Source organism: Cetorhinus maximus, chromosome 5 (assembly GCF_964194155.1).
Source record: "Cetorhinus maximus chromosome 5, sCetMax3.hap1.1, whole genome shotgun sequence".
NCBI classification, from domain to species: domain Eukaryota; kingdom Metazoa; phylum Chordata; class Chondrichthyes; order Lamniformes; family Cetorhinidae; genus Cetorhinus; species Cetorhinus maximus.
Window position 1 is genome coordinate 120,894,418 of NC_135883.1, and position 20,068 is coordinate 120,914,485.

The 20,068-nt window shown below is 43.1% G+C and overlaps 1 protein-coding gene across 7 annotated transcripts in view; it reads left to right on the forward strand.

The window, feature by feature from the left end:
* The window catches only part of eya4 (EYA transcriptional coactivator and phosphatase 4), a 460,934-nt gene that overhangs the window by 411,407 nt on the left and 29,459 nt on the right, over nt 1-20,068 (forward strand). For all 7 annotated transcript variants that reach the window (XM_078542404.1, XM_078542397.1, XM_078542398.1 and 4 more), the window contains 3 exons: nt 12,718-12,776; nt 12,863-13,023; nt 18,682-18,796. In XM_078542404.1, the coding sequence (XP_078398530.1) occupies nt 12,718-12,776; nt 12,863-13,023; nt 18,682-18,796 (335 nt within the window). The remainder of the gene's footprint in view (nt 1-12,717; nt 12,777-12,862; nt 13,024-18,681; nt 18,797-20,068) is intronic.

A 20,068-nucleotide genomic window follows, 5' to 3' on the forward strand; every position in this document is an offset into this window, starting at 1 on the left:
TCAGAGGGCAGTTAAGAGTCTTGGGTCTGGAGTTACATGTAGACCAGACCAGGTAAGGAGGGAAGATTTCCTTCCCTAAAGGACTTAGTAAACCAGATGGGTTTTTAAGACAATTGGTGGTAGTTTCATGGTTACCATTACCGAGACTAGATTTCAATTCTAGATTTTATTAATTGAATTTAAATTCGACCAACTGTCGTGGTGGGATTTGAACATGTGTCACCAGACCATTGGCCTGGACCTCTGGATTACTAGTCCAGTTAATTACTCGAGGTTATTTACTTTTGAATTTCTCGTTATGTTCATTGCCACAATAAAAGAGAAAAAAATAATTTAGTTGTAATCTGAAACACAGAACTATACTGTACAGGACCTCGTGCCTATGCCAGCTCTTAGCTAGACTATTCCAAAACTAATCCCACTGTTCTACTAACTCCCCATACTACTATAATGTCCTCTGTTTAAAATGTTTAACTATCTTTTCCTTAAAAGATGTAATGGTGGCTATGCCAAATACCTCCCTGTGGAAAACCATGTCATGCTTGACTATAGTCTCTTGAAAAAAATATCTTCTAACCTCCCCTCCTCAGTCCCATAGTGGCAATTTTTAATTGATGGTTACATCTTCACTGATTCCCCAACCAGAGGAAATAATCTTTCAACACTTTTTATCATCTCAAAAACTTCTATTCAGTCTCCTATTAACATGCTCTGCTCCAGTTGAAATCACCCTAATATATCAAGCCTCTTCTGACAACTTGGTGGCTATATGCTGTAGGCTCTCTCTTTCTCTGTCTTCAATGCATTAGGACACCAGACTTGCTCAGTGTAATCTAACTGTGACCTTACAATTACTTTGTGCAAATTTATCATCATCTCTGTGATCTGGTACTTCATGTCCCGATTTATAAAACCCAAAATGCTTTTAGCCTTTTTCATGGCTTCGTAGGAATATAGGAGTTAGGTGCAGGAGTAGGCCATTCTGCCCTTTGAGCTGCTTCGCAATTTGATAAGATCATAGCTGATCTGATTGTGATCTCAACTCCACTTATCTGCCCCCTATACCCCTTGACTCCTTGTCTATCAAAAATCCAACTCAGCCTTGAATAAATTCAATGTCTCAGCCTCCATTGCTTTCTGGGGAAGAGAATTCCACAGATAAATGACCCTCTGAGAGGAAAATATTCTCCTAATCTTTGCCTTAATAGGACAATCTCTTATTTTTAAATTGTGCCCCCTAGTTGTAGTCTCCCCATTAGTGTGTAAGTGAATAGTCCTCAGTAGTTACCTGCTCTCCTTTGTGTTCATGCTAACTCACATATAGTTTTATTAGAAACTGATTCACTATGTAGTAGTGAGCGGTGGGTGGGATTAATGAAATTAACTATTATTACCAGGTGAAGAGGGACGAACTGGCTTCCCTATATTTAACCTCCTCGGTTGGTTGCAACAAAGGTTTTTAAATTTCTTTTCCCCGTAGATTACTTTTACACAGATGCACACACACACACAGCACACAGACACACACACACACCACACACACACACACCAGAAGTAAGAAAAGTTAGAGTCCAAATAAAAGTTGAAAAATATATGATTAAGTCCTTTGCTTGTCCTTGACGTGTAGATTGTTGAATGTTGCAGTAGTTTGAAGTAAGCTGGTTCTTTTGAAAATCCTGGAGTTAAATTGAAATCCAGGTAACTGCATTTTACTGGAGACAGTTTCCTTCCTTTTCAATTCCGTGATCCATCTCCCAGAAATCGAAGGATTTCTTCTGAGGTTCTTTCTGATAGGCAGTCACTATTTCTTGGGCTGAATTTTTAAACTGTAGATATAGAGCTTTTCTTAACTCAAGAGAGAGAGATTCCTTACCGCTCCCTAATGCAGTTTTTTCCAGATGACTTTGATGACTTCTCTCTGTGACTGGCTTGCCAAAAACCAATCTTAAAAAACCCCTGTCTGTATATGCCCAAAAAGGAATTCGATGACCATGTCTTGCAGTCATTGTTGTAGAACAAGTAATCACAATTTGATATTTCATCTTGGAAACTTTTGGCACATTTCAAGATGGCAGGAGATGGGGTTATTTCATCCTCCCTTTGAGTGTCTGTTGGGTGCATCTGGCTGCTTACCAGTTCCAATTGTCTTTACTTTTGATTAAAATTCAGCACTTTGCATTTTTACTTCCTTAGTTAGAGGGTTGGGTTTTGATGTCTGTAGGTTACCTTTGAAATGTCTCTCTCTTCACAGTTCCTTTTGGAGGGGGTTCTTGTTTGCTTTTCTCACCTTCACCTTGGAAGGTGGCCGCGCATTTTAAAGCAATTTGTGGTTGAATTTTTTAAAATACCCAGTTTCTAGTCAGTTGAAAGTTTTTTTAAAAAATCATTCTTCAAAAATAAAGAGGCATTTGTGTGACAACTCCCTCTTATGGGGAATGAAATGGGATTCACCCTCATTTGGGCATGAGCACAACTGGGGAGTTCCAGCATGTAGTTAATCTCCTCCCGAACCTGGGCTAGCTTTTCTGCACCTAGACAATGGGATATTGCCTTATGGGAGGGGCCTCTCGCACATCCACATCATGCAGAGCTACAGTGGTGCAGCCTTACTAGCCCCTACAGAGACTTTTAAGTGCAGTGAGCAGCCTTGTCAGGTCTCCTCGCTGTTCTGCACTTAGGTGGGTAAATATGGTGTCCAATTTCACTAGAATTTCTGTGTTTGTTAGCCAGATAGTAGGAGGTTCAATGTGGGCCTCACCCACATCTCCCTCCAATTCATCCTCAGTGTTCCTCCTACCCTCTTTTGTTTTGGGAATGGGTTTTCCCCTAAACTGTCCCATGTCCTCTGGAACGCTGCCCTCAAGTGGATGTTTAGCTCCTGCCATACACTCTTGTGGCTCTTCAGCTGGGTAAGACTCACTGTCTCTTTATTTGCTTTGGGACTTCCCTGGTCCCTGTTTAATTCTAAGAAAAATGTATCTGCCAACCCAATTTCCAGGCCACTCTCTTTGTCTGTTTTAAATTCCACTGGTCCTTCCTTGATCCCCTTTAACTCTACTGACCTAACCTTTTTAGGTTTAAGCAGCTTTTTCTTAGCTACTCCAACCCTCACAGTTTCTATTGCCCCCTTCAGGGCGCCTGGACCGTGCTCAGTTCCCTGTACTCCTACAGATTCCTGCTGGCTTTCTCCAGCCTGCAACAACTGCCACTCAGTTCCCAAAAATGGTTCTGGCTAACCAGACAGTAGGATCATCTGTCTGTAGTGCTACTTCAGTCTCGTCTGAAGGAGCTTGCCTGGCTATTGACCAGGGTACCACACAGTCAGGGAAGATACCACACATTTTCTCGTGCAGCTATTCCTGCAGCTTCTCTGAGACTACTGGAAATGAAATCACTTTTGGTTCAAACAGGTCATTGCCAAGGAGCAGGTTTACCCCATCCACAGGCAAACTTGGGACGACACTCATGGTCACCGGTCCTGACACAAGGTTGCACTCCAGGTGCACACAGTATAAGGGGATCGGCATGTACCCTCCTTCAATACCCTTTACCAACACTTTGGCACTTACTGCACACGCTAGTTAAAAGATCATGCCTTTTTCGAGCAGTAGAGTTTGGCTGGCCCCTGTATCCTCAGTATCACAATAGGCTTACTCACCTGACCCTAGAGAATGTGGCCACTCTTCCTTTTGATACTAAATCCTTGTAACTCTTAGGGAGTTTTTTAAACTAACCACACTCTCAGTAATGTGTCTACAGGGATTTCTTGCTGCAGTCAGAGCTATAGCCTGGTCTGCTCTGCTCTCTGTCTGGCTCCCATTTTCTGCATGGAGCTTATGTGCCCCAATAAATCGCACAGGTTTTCCCCATAACCTCCAGCAGTCAGCACTGAGGTGTCCTACCTTTCAGCAGTTAAAACACACAAGCTTCTTGGCCTCGCTTTTCTTCTCAGCACCGCCCTTTCTTTCCTGGGGAGGATCCCCTGTGTTTCCAGCTGTCCCTTCTCCCTCATGAGTGCTCAATTTCCTATCACTCTCCCACCTTCTATCCTTTTCAGTTGGTTGGGGGTGATTAGGGAAGGGTTTCCTTTGGGAGCAAGGTTTGTGGATCAGTTCATAATCATCATCCATTGTTGCTGCCTGCCTGTTCCCTGTTACTCTCTGTTCCTTTATAGTCACTCTAATTGGGGAAAGCATGGAGCTTTTAAACTCCTCGATGAAAATTATTTCACAAAGGTTTCTGTAGTTCTCCTCAGTTTAAGGTACCATGCCCACTGGTCGAAAGCAAGCTGCTTAAGCCTTTCAAATTCCAGGTATGTCTGTTTCCCTAAGGGTACAGAATTTCTGACAGCTCTGACACTGGTACGCACTTAAGATAGCCCTTTTTGCTACCTCATCGCTTGTGACGCTCGCCTTGCATGAGGGAGTAAACCTTGTGAGCTTTTCCTAAAAGCTTAATTTGCATAGTGTTGGACTGGCCACTTTAATTGCTGTGCTACCCATTTGAAAATGATAAAGAAGGCGTCCACCTCTGCTTCATCAAATTTAGGGATTAAATGGGCAAACTCAAATGCCTCACCCCTTAAGCCTGAGCTAGGGGTGCCTTCAAGGGACACAGTGGAATCCCCCCTTCTCATGTTTTAATGTAAAGTCCCTTTCCTTTTCTCTTTCCTTTTGCTGGAATTCTCTCTCTTTTTCCCTTTCCTCTCCCCGTTCCTGCCTCTCTCTCCCTCTCTTATTCCCTTTCCTGAAATTCCAGATCCAATTTCCGCTGCTCCAATCTTAATTTCTCTGCTGCTAATTTATCTGCTTCAGTGTCCTAAGTTTCCACCTCTAGATGCTTTGCTACTCCTTGTAAAATTCAGCATTTTGCATTTTTAATCTCATCCTTACTTAGAGGGTTGGGTTTTGATGTCCGTTGGTTTCCTTTGAAATGTCTCTCTCTTCACACTTCCTTTCAGAGGAGGTTCTTGTCTGCCTTTCTCACCTTCACCTTGGAAGGTGGCATCGCATTTTAAAGCAGTTAGCGGTCTCATTTTTTAAAGTACCGAATTTCCAGCTAGTTGAAGGTTTTTTAAAAATCATATTTCAAAATAAAGAGGCATTTTCATGACACTATCAACTACACTCACACTTTTAAGGAATTATATATTTATGCCCTTGGCGGTTGAATTTCCATGGGATTCTCCCACTCATCTGCTCTAATTTCATTGGAAGAGCCACGGAAACCCCAGGTAATTTACGCTGTTTTTTTCTGGGGGTTTTGTGGCTCTTCCATTGAAGCTGCAGCAGCCAAACCAGAGAATCCCACAGAAATTAACGCCCTTGTTCTCTTTGTTCTTCCGCATTCTATTCTATCTTTCCCATAAGTTTCTATTCCCATTGCTCGTTTCCTTTTCTCTAAATGCATTAAATTATATCTGCCACCTCTCTGCCCATCCCACTAACCTGTACATGTCCTCTTCAAAGTTTTTTAAACTGCAGGTCAGAGATAGGCCAGGAACATTGTATCACTGGTTCTCCAATATGTGCCCTCTTCAAGCATTGGGAGCGTGGGAACTGTGTTTGCCTCTAAATATTTTCACATCAGTGTCATATGTATTTTAGCAGGAAAGGATTTTATAAAGGTGTGACATTTTGGAAAATATTTTTTTTAAATTTGGTAGGTGTAATCCATAACAATGTATCATTTCTTTTGGGTTTTTTTAACATGTCAGATTTACGTAGCCATCTGTCTTTCTCTGCTCTTGAGGAATCGGCTGTAAAATTACCTTTGGTCGTTTTAGGTTCCTGTACAGCTAACCTGTGTTGACCTACACTGTTGGTCTCTTAACTGAAGACTGCTTCAATCGGGAGTACTGCCCAGGCTGCTTTAAACACAGGTTTTTGGCTTCCTCACAGCTCTTGACTGTGTTTAAAAAAAAATCTCCTGTGGTGCAATAGTGTATACTCCCACAGTCCAGACAGTGCAACAAATTATGATATTGCCAAGCAGCCATTATTATTACAAATTGCCAAACCAAGCTGTAGTATAGCAAAGAACCCACATTTATTAAAACAGCCTCTTGCAAAAACAATATGACTTATTGGTTGTTTCTAAGAGCTACCAGAGTGCTCTTACAGAGCTCCCTCTGCTCAGGATTAGCAGGGTCTCCATGTACCCACCCTGACCTGAAATCCAACTCTCTTCATCAATCTCTTCCCCCTGTCAACTCTTACACATGTGCTACATGGTGTTTCAACTTAATACAGTAGATCCCTGCTCTCTAAGGCTGTCAATTGGGAAGGATACAAAAAGCATACAATAGTGGAGTTTTATATGGTTCCTGTATTAATGAGGGAGCTGGAAATAATGTAACGCAGTATTGGTGAGTGTTACAGTGAGGGGCTACTATTTGTTGTGTCACATTAGTGACATTTGATCGTATGATTTACAATAATTTTGCTTTTAGGGTTCAGCATTTGGAACAGTTTAAACTTTCTCCTTCACGTGTTTTTAATGATTTCTTCATTGAGTATAATTTTGAACAGAAAAATTAAATAAGACATTATTCTTATATATTATGTATTCAGTTATTTGACACTGAGGACTATATTTGCTTAACCTCATCATATTTGGCTACTCGGTACAGGAATGTTACTCTAATCTCTACTCACTTATATGTCGAGAACATTCATTGATTCAGCTGTGCTGAGGTCAGTTTCATATGCAGTAAATTATTAGGTCCATATGAAAGATATATAGCTCTTAAGGTTTGAGGTCAGGCAGCAGCAGGCATTTAGTTTGATTGAGAAATTAAAATGATTTGTTGATGGACTTTTTTTTTGGAGAACAGCGGTACACTGTTCCACACCACCGATGTTTTATTAGTCATGGTAGTGAATGTTAGCACTCAACTTTTGCAAGTTTCTTGTAACTGTCCACCATCATTAATATAAAACTCTAAACTTCAGTTTCTATGTTCAGTTTCTCATGGGGTTATTCATGGCAATCAAATACATCAGCTCCCATTGAAAAAAAACAACAGCAATACAAAAGGACAAAGAATATTCATCTTGGCCTGGCAAGATAACTTTCACATGCATTTAAACCATTTCACATTGTACATAACCGTGCAGGTAGTTTCATTTTTCTTTATTTACTTTAACATGGTGGATGCTAATTGCATACAAATCCATTATAACCTGTACAAAAAAAAGCTAGATATTTTATGACACTTCACCGTACTGTGGAAGGTTGTGGGAATGCAGGCTGATCACAGAGGGTGGATGTTGCTTCCATTAAATTCAAACTACTAGCTAGAGTCCCTCCCAACACAGTATTTGGCAGTGCAATATGGTTCTTAGTAATTATGTTTCGGATGACTGCATGTTAGTGCAATTAACTATATTTTCAACTCCTTGAATGAAAATGTTATAACAAGCGTCATCCCACATAAGTCAAGCACATATGAAATGTGCTATACTATATTTTCATAGTGAAGTTATGAATTAAACAATTATATTATCATTTTCACCACATACTTAAAAAGGAATGTGCAGCAGTCCATGGTTGTGCTAGATGTGTCAATCCTGCCACCTACTGGTTGAATGTTGCTTTATGATCCATATAGTACAAACCTAAATGCCATAATAAATATCACTTCACTTAAAAACTAATTTGGGATAGATAAACATTCATTGATAAATGAATCAATTTAATGAACCAGTGTATGTCATTTTTTCGTATCTGCCTTAAGTAAAATGTCAATCAACAGAGATCATTAAAAGAAAATTATTGTTATGGAAATAAACTTTGAGGCATTTTAGCACCAAAGTCAAAAATAAAAGAAAAACTAGTTTTATTAGTCAGTGACCACCATAGTGCAATTATGGATTTAGCATTTTTATATTTCTGTGTTTTTCTCTAGCCCTTCTTTAAAACTCTAGCATTAGAAACTTGTGGCTGCAAAATTCCTCTTTATGGCAACTCTGCCTTTGGGTGCTACATGTGCCATTTTGCCTCCAAAATGATATCCGGAGCATAGTGCAGACTTCTAGTGCTAGCTGTGTTGGATACCATTTTGGTGACGGGGTCAGAGCATGCATGCAAGGAGCACTCACTGGAAGTATGCATATTAGATGTATTGTGACATCAGCCAGTGTGTAATGCTGATTTGATGCCAACACTGCCATTTTGAAACTCAATGCTCCATCTCATGGCATCTTTTAACCTCGCATGGCTAAACATGCGTTCAGCAGCAGGAAGGACCCACCACCAGCCCTATTTAAAAGCATCATCAACAACTTTAAATTCAGTTGCTGATTGATTTCTCTTGGCTCTTACTGCAATTGCAGAGGTATTTCATGGTATCTGAGTTTTGTAAAGTTGCTCAAGTCTACATAGAGTAGTGTGGCGCATCCTGAGGGAATTCAAGGATCCTGACTTCAAGGATTCTGCACAAACCACTTGCTTCCAGACATTGGTGCAGTAGTTATCCACAACAGGGAGAATGAGCAGAGGTAATACAGAGTAGGACAAACTTCTGGAAGAGAGAGGAGAGGGAGAAGGGCTGTCAGCAGATGGCCTTACTGGCCAGGATCTTCAGGGACTAATTCCTACCTGAACCTCAGTGAGGCGAGCAGAGGCTGAACTGTACCTTGCAAAATGGGTGGGTTGGACTCATGTAAAAGGTTATAATGCAAGAAATCTGAAACTGTAACCCAATCAGTTTCAAACTTGCCAAGGGGCAGATGACCAATCCACATTTGGGAAGTGGGTTGGTCATTTGAATATTATAATGAGGCTGCATGCCTTCATCTTAACACTCATTCTACTTTAAATCACAGGCGGCTGGGTTTCCCAGGCCTCGGGAAACCCAGCAGCTTAAAGGAGGAAAGAAGGGGTGAAACCATGAGGTAAGGGCTTCCTCCAGGCCCAACAAACTACTCAAAAAACACTCAGAATTACCAACCATCGCCATCATCAGTCTGCTTTCCCCTTGAACACAATTAGACCCAACCATCAACTGCTTCCCACTCTAACCCAACCCGCATCGTGATCCAGACCCCCTGGACTGCCGTTAGACCCTCCTTCCCGCATTCGGAACCCCCTTGGACCATCAACTGATTTGATCTCTCCGCTACACATCACAATTGGGACTCCCAGGGCACCACCTGGCCCTCTCCCTGTGATCTAGAACCCCACTGTAATTGGTTCCCCATGTGCCCAGTGATCTCACCAATTCACCTACCTCTCTCTTGTGATGCAAGCTTCCTGCCCAAAAGGCCTCCAACCTGTCCGTGGGCTGCCTGTGAGCAGGAACCTACTTAAAGGCGGACTATAGTAAAATTGTGCAGAAGATTCGAGAAACCTGTTCTTCTGGATTTCCCAACCTCACAACACCTCTTCCCTGCTACCAGCACCACCATCCCTCCCCCACCCCCAACCTTGTCCTCCCGCACAACTGCACAGAACTCTTCTCCGGGTTAAAGACCAAGCCTTTAGACACCTCTGTCCCTCTGAGCACATCTTCACTGAAATCTGCCACTTGCTGCAGCCACAAATGCAACCTCAAAATAAGGTGAGGACAGCATTGCCAGCAGCTGGGAACATGGCTGTGGCCAAGAACTTTTATGTACCTGGCTCCCTCCAGGGTGGTGCAGGTGATATCTGCAACATCTCCCAATGGGAAAAAACAGTTTGGACCAGTACTCTTATTTCCCAGTTTTTACTGGTGTTCCATTTTAAGGTGTACAAGACCAGTTCGGACCAGTATTCTTATTTTCCAGTTTTTTACTGTTCTTTCGTACTACACTGTTCATTGTTGCGCAACAGAAGGCAGTGAAGCTCTGTATTCCAAAAGTAATTAATGCATTTCATTCTTTCTTATCAGAGAGAAGCAGGTAGGGCAAGCATTTGGCTTTGCAAGGTTTTAAAGGCTGACCCACAGCACAGGGTGTCATTGTCTGCACACACATTGCTTTACAGGCACCGCATGTCAACTCTGAGGTGGACAACTGGTATAGATTCCACTCCTTGACATCCATCTGATATGTAATCATAGGCAGCACATCATGCAAGTCAATGCCAGCTATCTTGGCAAAAGGCCTGAAGCTTTCATTCTGCAGCAGCCCTTTTTTTCTTTATTTGTTTGAGCGTTAAGGCCAGCATTTGTTGCCCATCTCTAATTGTCCTTGAGAAGGTGGGGTGAGCCATTTCTTGAACCATTGCAGTCCATGTGCTATGGTATGGTGTGCACTGAGCCATTGCATTTGACCCACCACGACAAGCCAAAGGGTGGCTACTGGGTGACAAGGGCTATCCGCTGACCACCTGACTCATGATTCAGGAGTACAGCTCAAGTGCAGGATATGTACAACAAAAGCTATGTTGCCACATGAAATGTAATAAACCAGGCCATTGGGGTGCTTAAGCCACACTTCTAATGCCTAGATCATTCTGGGGAGTGGCACTGCTGTACTTGGCACAACATATCTCGAGGATCCTGGTAGTCTGCTGCATTTTGTACGCTTTCTTGTGGACCTAAAGCTTGCCACTTGCTACATAGTGACCATTTGAGAAATAAGAGGAAGAGAAGGGAGGAGGCATCAACAAAGTTCCTTTCTAATTGGGTTGTCCATGAAGAACTCATCTGAGTGCAATGCAAGTAAACAAAATCCCAATTCCACAGTCCATACCTTACTTTCCTTCTGTTACTGACCATCACAGTGTCCACTTGGCCGCATTGCAAAATTAAGACACACCACAAACCAAACATTCCAAACCAAATTTATAAATCCAAAAGTCAACTAATCATCCTTGTATCTTTCCTTAGTGCATGTCTTCCATGTGCCTTTGCTTGGCTGTGCTTCTACACAGTGCTACTCCAATGGCTGCAGCACAGCTGGTGAAAGGCTGCTAACTTTCAGTGGGGGAGTCTGCAGGTGTCCTTGGAGGATCATCTTGAGCACCTCTGGGCCTAGAAGGCCCAGCTTCAGACTGCACCACCTCAACATGGGCAGCAACAGTCTAGGCCAGCTGACACACAGTGGTGGGAGGACGAATGCTGCCATTCAGAAAGAGAGGACTGGATGTTTGTGCTCCGAGGAGCCGCTGCCACTCACCCAGGATTCCTAACAGGCCTTCATGGTAACTGAAGCAGCCCAGGACATAAGGAATCCCACCATATTTCACCTTGATTTGATCGACCCTTTCTTACTGAATGCCCATGTTTCACAACAAGGACAAGGGGATGGACTTTGGAACCAACAACTTGTATACGACCTTGTCCTCGGGCGAATTAGCACCTTTGCTACCCCTGACCCCTTCCATGGCTATAGGCCACTCAAACCCAGTGCCTCACCATATGCCAATTCCTCCTCTAAGTTACCATCCAAAGTACATACACTGTCAGTGTCTGAGCTGGTGGCTGTGAGAGTGAATGACCATGTTTCTTCATTATTGTCTTCCCCCTCTCGATTTCCACCACTGCCTGTCCAGGTTGCCATTCTTGGGTATTTGAAAGGAGAAAGTCACAAGGTAGGGTTGTGATGAGGCATGGGAGCAAAGCAAGAGGTGTGTGCCGACACCATCCGCAGCTTGTAAATCAGAAGCGAGTCTGGGATAGGGGGGTGCGTGGAGTGGGATGTGAGAAGGACAATTAGATACCAGGGTACCATCATCTACAATGATCTTAGTCATAGCCACTCTAATGACAGCAGCACCGTCTGAGTTAAATGTTGCTGCCCCCAGATATGTGCCCCCATGTTCTGCAAGAGATAGGGAAGTATGCAATGTATTCAAGTGATGTGACTGTCATGGTTGAATAGCTGGCAGTTTGTACAAGCTGTGGGATGTGGAAAAGAGACTTGCAGCAGTGCTGAGTGTATGAGGGTGAGGTGAAGCTATGAATGTTGGCTATCAGTGTGATTGATAGAGATTGTTGGTAGGTGTGTGATGGGGATATGGTGCATTGAGCACATGAGAGGATCGTGGTGCAGTTAGTGGAATATGACATTTGTGGATACATTCACTGGCCTTGACCATTCGTATGAGGTTGTTAATCTTTTTCCGGCATTGCATTCAGGTGCTCGGGGCTACACTTCCGGCATTGACTGTCACAGCTATTTAGTCCCGCTGCCTTTGGAAAGTTTATGTGGAGAGCCTTGTGACCCCCACCCCCATGGATTGACAACATCTCTTCTCTCCAGCTCCTGCACCAAAGCCTTCGGTGCTACATCAGAAAATTTTGGAGGCTGCTCTCTGTCGTGTTTTGCTATTATTGAATGTTCCCATGTCAAAATCATTTTTGAATGGCTTATAGCACCTGCCCAGACAGAATGTACCTCTCCTTTAAGACGTGCAGACTGGCTTTCAGTGATGCACTTCCTACTCTGGCAGTCAACCATTCAATAGCATGTTTAGCATTGGCTGCATGCTACAATCATTTAAACTAGCAAGTAACACAAAATTTGTATGCTGCCTGTATTGCAAACAACAGTCATGAATTAATTAAATAGATCTTGTTACAAAAGTTCATTATTATTATGGTTCTTGAGCAAGCATTCTGCATTTTGTAATATGCTATACATGAATGTTCCATAAATTGTAACCTGGAAAACAAAGGGGTTGCAGTTTACTCAATTTAAAACAGTAACTGCAGTTAAAATTGCAATATAATTTTCTGTTAGCACAGTGGTATTTTTGTATTTTATTAAATTGATCATTTATTAACAGGAATGTGATCAAGTTCATATAGATGACGTCTCCTCTGATGACAATGGACAGGATTTAAGGTAATCATTGTATCCTACAGCAAATTAATATGACAAGAAATAGGATTTTAAAATGACAAATGCATGTTGTTTTTCTCTATTTGCAGTACCTACAGTTTTGCAACTGACGGTTTTCATGCAGCTGCCACCAGTGCAAACCTCTGCTTAGCAACTGGTGTGCGAGGAGGTGTTGATTGGATGAGAAAATTAGCCTTCCGCTATAGGCGTGTAAAAGAACTATATAACACTTACAAAAACAATATAGGAGGTGAGTCTGGCTTTTGTTTACTCTGATTAATTTGGTTGCTCATTGCTTCTTCAAACAATGTGCCAGAACTTCCAAGGGTTGCCAACACATTCGTATTGCCACTCCATTCCTTCATACTTAAAATGGAATGGAGCTGCACATTTCTCTCCTGGCCTCCTGACTCGGGCCAGGTGAGAAATGTGCAGTGCAACTGGCTCCCAAGGCCTGCAGACGAGTGCAGCAGAGTCAGACAAAAGGAAGCCATGCCCTGATTTTTACAGCATTAGCTGCCATAAAGCAGGTAAGTTTAATGAATAGTCCAGCCACTTTGAGAAGCCAAGAGAGGGTGAGTGTGTAAGGTAAATTGGTAGGATTGGTGGGGGTATTGGGGGCACGGGGTGGGGATCGAATGGTCAGTGGTGAAGAGGGAGGTGGCAGGTGGGATGGTCATGGGGGTGGGGTAGGATGGCTCGGGTGGTCTGTGGAGGTGTAGCGGGTGGGGTAGTTGGGGGTTCTCATGGGCTTTCAGGGGTTTTTAGTACTGTAGTTACCCAGGAGTCAAAATAGTTTTAAATCTTCTAACTTTTCCTGGGTAACTATTCTGATGGTACAGTCAGAACCATCCAAAGTCTCCAATTTAAATCGGAGTATTGGATGGTTCCCTGTGCGCATCAGAAGTTTGAACTTTCCGGGCAATTCCTGTGCAGTTCTTCTGAGGGGGCCTCCAGGGGACCCCCAGTGCAGCTTCTGGGGTACCTCCCAGATATGACCATCCGGAGGTGGGAACTCACGGGCCAATTTAATAATGTGCTGCTTTCAGAATGAAGGAAACCTGCCGTCCTTACCTGGTCTGGCCTACTTGTAACTCCAGTCCCACAGCAATGTGGTTGACTCTTAAATGCCCTCTGAAATGGCCACTCAGTTCTAACAAACCACTACAAATTCTCAAAAAAGGAACAAGACCAGATGGACCACCCGGCATTGACCTAGGCACTGAAAAGGACAACAGCAAACTCAGCCCTGTCGACCATGCAAAGCCCTCCTTACTAACATTTGGGGGCTAGTGCCAAAATTGGGAAGGTTGTCTCACAGACTAGTCAAGCAACAGCCTGACATAGTCATCCTCATTGAATCATGTCTTGTAAATCATGTCCCAGACACCGCCATCACCATCCCCGGGTATGTCCTTCCCACCAGCAGGACAGACCCACCAGAGGTGGCGGGCGGCGGGCAGCACAGTGGTGTATAGTCAGGAGGGAGCTGCCCTGGGAATCTCCAACATTGACTCCGAACCCCATGAAGTCTCATGGCATCAGGTCAAACATGGGCAAGGAAACCTCCTGCTGATTTACCACATATTGCCCTACCTCAGCTGATAAATCAGTGCTATTCCATGTTGAACACCACTTGGAGGAAGCACTGAGGGTGGCAAGGGTGCACAATGTACTCTGGGTGGGGGACTTCAATGTCCATCACAAAGAGTGGCTCAGTAGCACCACTACTGGCCGAGCTGGTCAAGTCCTAAAGGACATAGCTGCTGGACTGGGTCTGCGGCAGGTGGTGACAGAACCAACAAGAGGGAAAAACATACTGGACCTCACCCACACCAACCTGCCTGCTGCATATGCATTTGTCCATGACAGTATCGGTAGGAGTGACCACCGCACAGTCCTTGTGGAGACAAAGTCCCATCTTCACAGTGACGATACCCTCCATTGTGTTGTGCAGCATGACCACCGTGCTAAATGGGATAGATTTCAAACAAATCTAGCAACTCAAGACTGGGCATCCATGAGGCGCTGTGGGCCATCAGCAGCAGCAGAATTATACTCGAACACAATCTGTAAACTCATGGCCCAGCATATCCCCCACTCTACCATTACCATCAAGCCAGGGGATCAACCCTGGTTCAATGAAGAGTGCAGGAGGGCATGCCGGGAGCAGCACCAGGCATACCTAAAAATGAGGTGTCAACCTGGTGAAGCTATAACACAGGACTACGTGCATGCCAAACAACATAAACAGCAAGTGATAGACAGAGCTAAGTGATCCCATAACCAACAGATCAGACCTAAGCTCTGCAGTCCTGCCACATCCCGTGGTGGATGGTGGTGGACAATTAAACAACTCACTGGAGGAGGAGGCTCCACAAATTTCCCCATCCTCAATGATGGGGGAGCCCAGCACATCAGTGCAAAAGACAAGGCTGAAGCATTTGCTACAATCTTCAGCCAGAAGCGCCGAGTGGATAATCCATCTCAGCCTCCTCCAGAGGCCCCCAGCATCACAGATGCCAGTCTTCAGCCAATTCGATTCACTCCACGTGATATCAAGAAACAACTGAAGGCACTGGATACTGCAAAGGCTATGGGTCCTGACAATATTCCAGCAATAGTACTGAAGACTTGTGTTCCATAATTTGCAGCACCCCTAGCCAAGCTGTTCCATTACAGCTACAACACTGGCATCTACCCGACAATGTGAAAAATTGCCCAGGTATGTCCTGTTCGCAAAAAGCAGGACCAATCCAAATCGGCCAATTAACACCCCATCAGTCTACTCTCAATCATCAGTAAAGTAATGAAAGGGGTCATCAATAATGCTATCAAGCGGCACTTGCTTAGCAATAATCTGCTCACTGAGGCCCAATTTGAGGCCCAGTTTGGGTTCCGCCAGGGCCACTCACTCCTGACCTCATGACAGCCTTGGTTCAAACATGGACAAAAGAGTTGAACTCCCTGAGGTGAGGTGAGAGTCACTACCTAACCATCATCCCTTAACGTTCAATGGCATTACTATCACTGAATCCCCATTATCAACATCCTGGGGGTTGCCATTGACCAGAAACTGAACTGGACTAGCCATATAAATACTGTGGCTATGAAAACAGGTCAGAGGCTAGGAATCCTGCGGCAGGTAACTCACCCCCTGACTCCCCAAAGCCTGTCCACCATCTACAAGGCACATGTCAGGAGTGTTGTGGAATACTCTTCACTTATCTGGATGAGTGCAGCTCCAACAACAGAAGCTTGACACCATCTAGGACAAAGCAGCCCGCTTGATTGGCACCACATCCACAAACATTCACTCCCTTCACCACCGTCACACAGTAGCAGCAGTGTGTACCATCTACAAGATGCACTGCAGGAATTCACCAAGACTCCTTAGACAGCACCTTCCAAACCCACAACCACTGCCATCTAGAAGAACAAGGGCAGCAGATAGATGGGAACACCACCACCTGAAAGTTCCCCTCCCAGTCACTCACCATCCTGACTTGGAAATATATCGCTGTTCCTTTACCATCACTTATTCAAAATCCTGGAACTCCCTTCTTAATAGCACTTAATAACTGTACCTACACCACATGGACTGCAGCGGTTCAAGGCAGCTCACCACTACCTTCTCAAGGGCAATTGGGGATGGGCAATAAATGCTGGCCCAGCCAGCGAAGCCCCCTTCCCATGAATAAATTTTAAAAACTTGACAACCTGTCTCACATCTTTGTCATTCAAATCATTCTACAGTTGAAATCCCACTATATTTAGCACACTGGCTAACAAACTCGTGTGAAGTTCCCATGTGCGTTATGTTAACAAATAACTTTCTGTTTAAAACAAACTGTTGGGGAGGGAGTAATTGCATATCTAAGTGAAATTTATATCAATGAGGATAATTTATGGGGCATATCACAATTGGGAACAAAGTTTAATAAACTGTCATAAAATGTTAAAAGGTATCTGAACCCAGAAGGACTCCTTGCCAAGGCTGATGGGGCAGAGCATAAAAAAAAACAGACTCTTTTTGCACAATAGTTAGTCTCCCTTTCAATCATGTGATTTAATATGAATAAGTCTTCAACTGATGAACATTTGACCCCAGGTAAGCTAAATTAAATAATCCAAAACAACTTTATTCATTAAAAATTAAAGAAAAAATATTGTTTTAAATTGACAATAAATTGGTGAATAACCTCTTGGTCATATGACTCAAATTCTAGCCAACCATTTTTGAGTTGTTCAGTTAATTCCGTAGAACCCAAGTATCTTTGAAAAAGACACATGTCAAAGATTTTTGTCTTGCGCTCATCAGGACATTCGCAAGAATACCAAATGTAAAGGGAGCAACAATTTATGCTTCATGAGAAGACAGTCCTGATGAGTGCAAAACGAAAAGCTTCAACTTGCGTCTTTTTTCAGTGATACTCAAGTTCGGTATTACCAAATGGCTATTTTACATAGAACCCATCAGAATAATAGCTGAAACAAATTGTAAGACTGTTGGGAAGGGTGAAGGGGTGATAATGAGACCTGTGTACTTCACCTGTATAAATTTTCTGGTATTCTGAGAATGACAAGCTGGGAATTGCAGGATTCTATAGTTAAGGGCCACCAACTTTGGACTTGAGCTTTCCCAGCGAGGGAGAGAGGGACGGAGGAAAGCACCAGGGAAGGGGATTTTGGTGCCAGTGGTGACAAGGGGAAACAATAAAAGCAATTCAGCCTCCCCTTTGATACCTATTTCACCGATCAGGCTGTCCTGCTATGATATGATGCAGACATATTATTCACATTAAAATCTGGAACCTAATGCGCGCAGCATTTATACAGGTTCCTGCTCACTTTTACAATCGCCACAGACATCAAGGCATTGAATGTTTCAAAGGCGTTGTTGGCCTGAGGCAGAGATTTTGCAGAGATTAGGTAACCATCCCATTATATTGTCATCCCCTTGATCTGATATTTTGTTAACTACACAGTACAACATTAGTAACTCATAGGATGTAGAGTCTAAAACAGAAAAATGCTAGTTATATTTGAAAAACACATTCTGAAAAAATGATTGTAAAATTCCACTACATTATGAAATAAAGTTAGGAACATAGGAACAAGAGTAGGCCATTCAACCTAATGAGCCTCTCCGCCATTCAATTAGATCATGTCTGATCATCTACCTCAACACCATTTTCCTGTGCTATCTCCATATCCCTTTATGTCATTAGTCTCCAGAAATCCATTGATTTCTGTTTTGAATATGCTCAATGATTGAGCTTCCACAGCCCACTGGGGTAGAGAATTCCAAAGATTCACCACCCTCTAAGTGAAGAAATTCCTCCTCATCTCAGTCTTAAATGGCCTACCCCTTATCCTGAGATCACGTCCCCCGGTTTTAGGTTCACTGGCCAGGAGAAACACCTTAACTACATCCACCCTGTCACACCCTGTAAGAATTTTGTAAGTTTCAATGAGGACACCCCTCATTCTTGAAAACTCTAGGGAATACAGACACAATCTCCTCAATCTCTCCTCATAAAACAATCCCGCCATCCCAGGGATTAACCTGGTGAACTTCCGTTGCACTACCTCGATGGCAAGTATATCCCTCCTTAGATAAGGGGACCAAAACTGTACACAATACTCCTGGTGAGATCTCACCAAGGCTCCATACAACTGCTGCAAGACATCTTCACTCCACTGAAAGTTTCTAGAGAAAAAATTAAACTGAAAGAATAGTGCTTATTTTCCAGTGTAGCTGAACTTTCACGCTATTAAACTGGTCAAAATAACCTAGTTAACAAACTTCCGAGATTATGAAAAGATCAATGGACAGAAAATCATGACCATTGTACTCATGATTTTCACTGTATTTCTCTGTGTATTTTCTTGTATTTTATTTTAGGACTACTTGGCCCAGCAAAAAGAGATGCCTGGCTTCAGTTAAGGGCTGAGGTTGAGGCCCTGACAGACTCCTGGCTGTCAAATGCACTTAAATCATTGTCAATCATCAGCTCAAGGTAGGATTTACTGTTTAATAACTCATTAGGAATAACATTTTAAACTATGCACCCTGTCACAAAAGTTTATTTATAAGTGTAATTGTCACTCATTGCTGAAGCTTCTGGGACATAGTCACATCATTGCTTTGTGTTCAAGACAAAATAATGATTTAGTGTCAATAATAGTTTTAACCATGAAAGTAAATAACAACATACTGGGGTCTTTTTCTTTCTGCACTCTGCCTGGATGATGCCTTACGCCCAAGTGGTAAAGATGAAAATCCATCCCAATTGTTTTCCATTCTTGGGAAGTGAGCATCTCTGGCAATCCCAAATTGCCTTTGAGAAGGTGGCGCTTAGCTGCCTTCTTCAACCACTTCAGTCCATGTAATGTAAGTACACCCACAGTGCTGTTAGGGAGTGAGTTCCAGGTTTTTGACCCTGCAACAGTGGGTGGATGAAGGATGGTGTGTGACTCAGAGGGGAATTTGCAAGTGGTAGTGTTCCCATGCATCTTCTGACCCTGTTCTTCTCAATGGTACTGTTTAGAAGGTGCTGTTGAAGGAGCCTTGGCAAGTTGTTGTATTTGTGAATCGCACACACTACTGTCACTGAGTGTAGTTATGCAACTAAACACAGTAACTATCCTACAGTTGTAATGTCCCACACACAGCAATAAAATTGCTATTAATGTGTTTTTTGATGGTGGGGTTGGTTGAGGAAAGAACATAGGTCCAGATACCAGGAGCGCTCTCTGTTCTTCTTGGAGAATACCCTAGGACCTTTAATATCACCAGAAACAGCAGGCAGGACCCCCATTCAACATCTCATACAAAAGACACAGCACCTCTAATAATGCAGCACTCCTTCTGTACTCCACTGATGTCACTCTACATTGTGAGTTCAAAGCTTGTTACTGGACTCAAAGCTTGTAACTGGACTCAAGAGTGCTACCAACTGATGCAACAACTCTTGTTATGTTTAGCAAATCTTTAATTTCTTTGCATTAAGCTAATACAACTAAAAACATAGCCTGACAAAAATATTGCGTTCATGTACAAGATAAATATCCTTAATGCAATAGCAAATTCATCGCACACAACTGAAGAGATCCTGGTACATCTCACTATGGATTTTCAGTTAGTGAAGGACCAAACTTTGCACCTTGGAAATAATACTACTGATTTACCATCCATAGTGCATGTAATCTCCAGCCCCAACTAGTGATGTAAAATGAATGATCATTCCCACATTAGTATGAGGCAGATGGTCAGATCTGAAGCACTATAA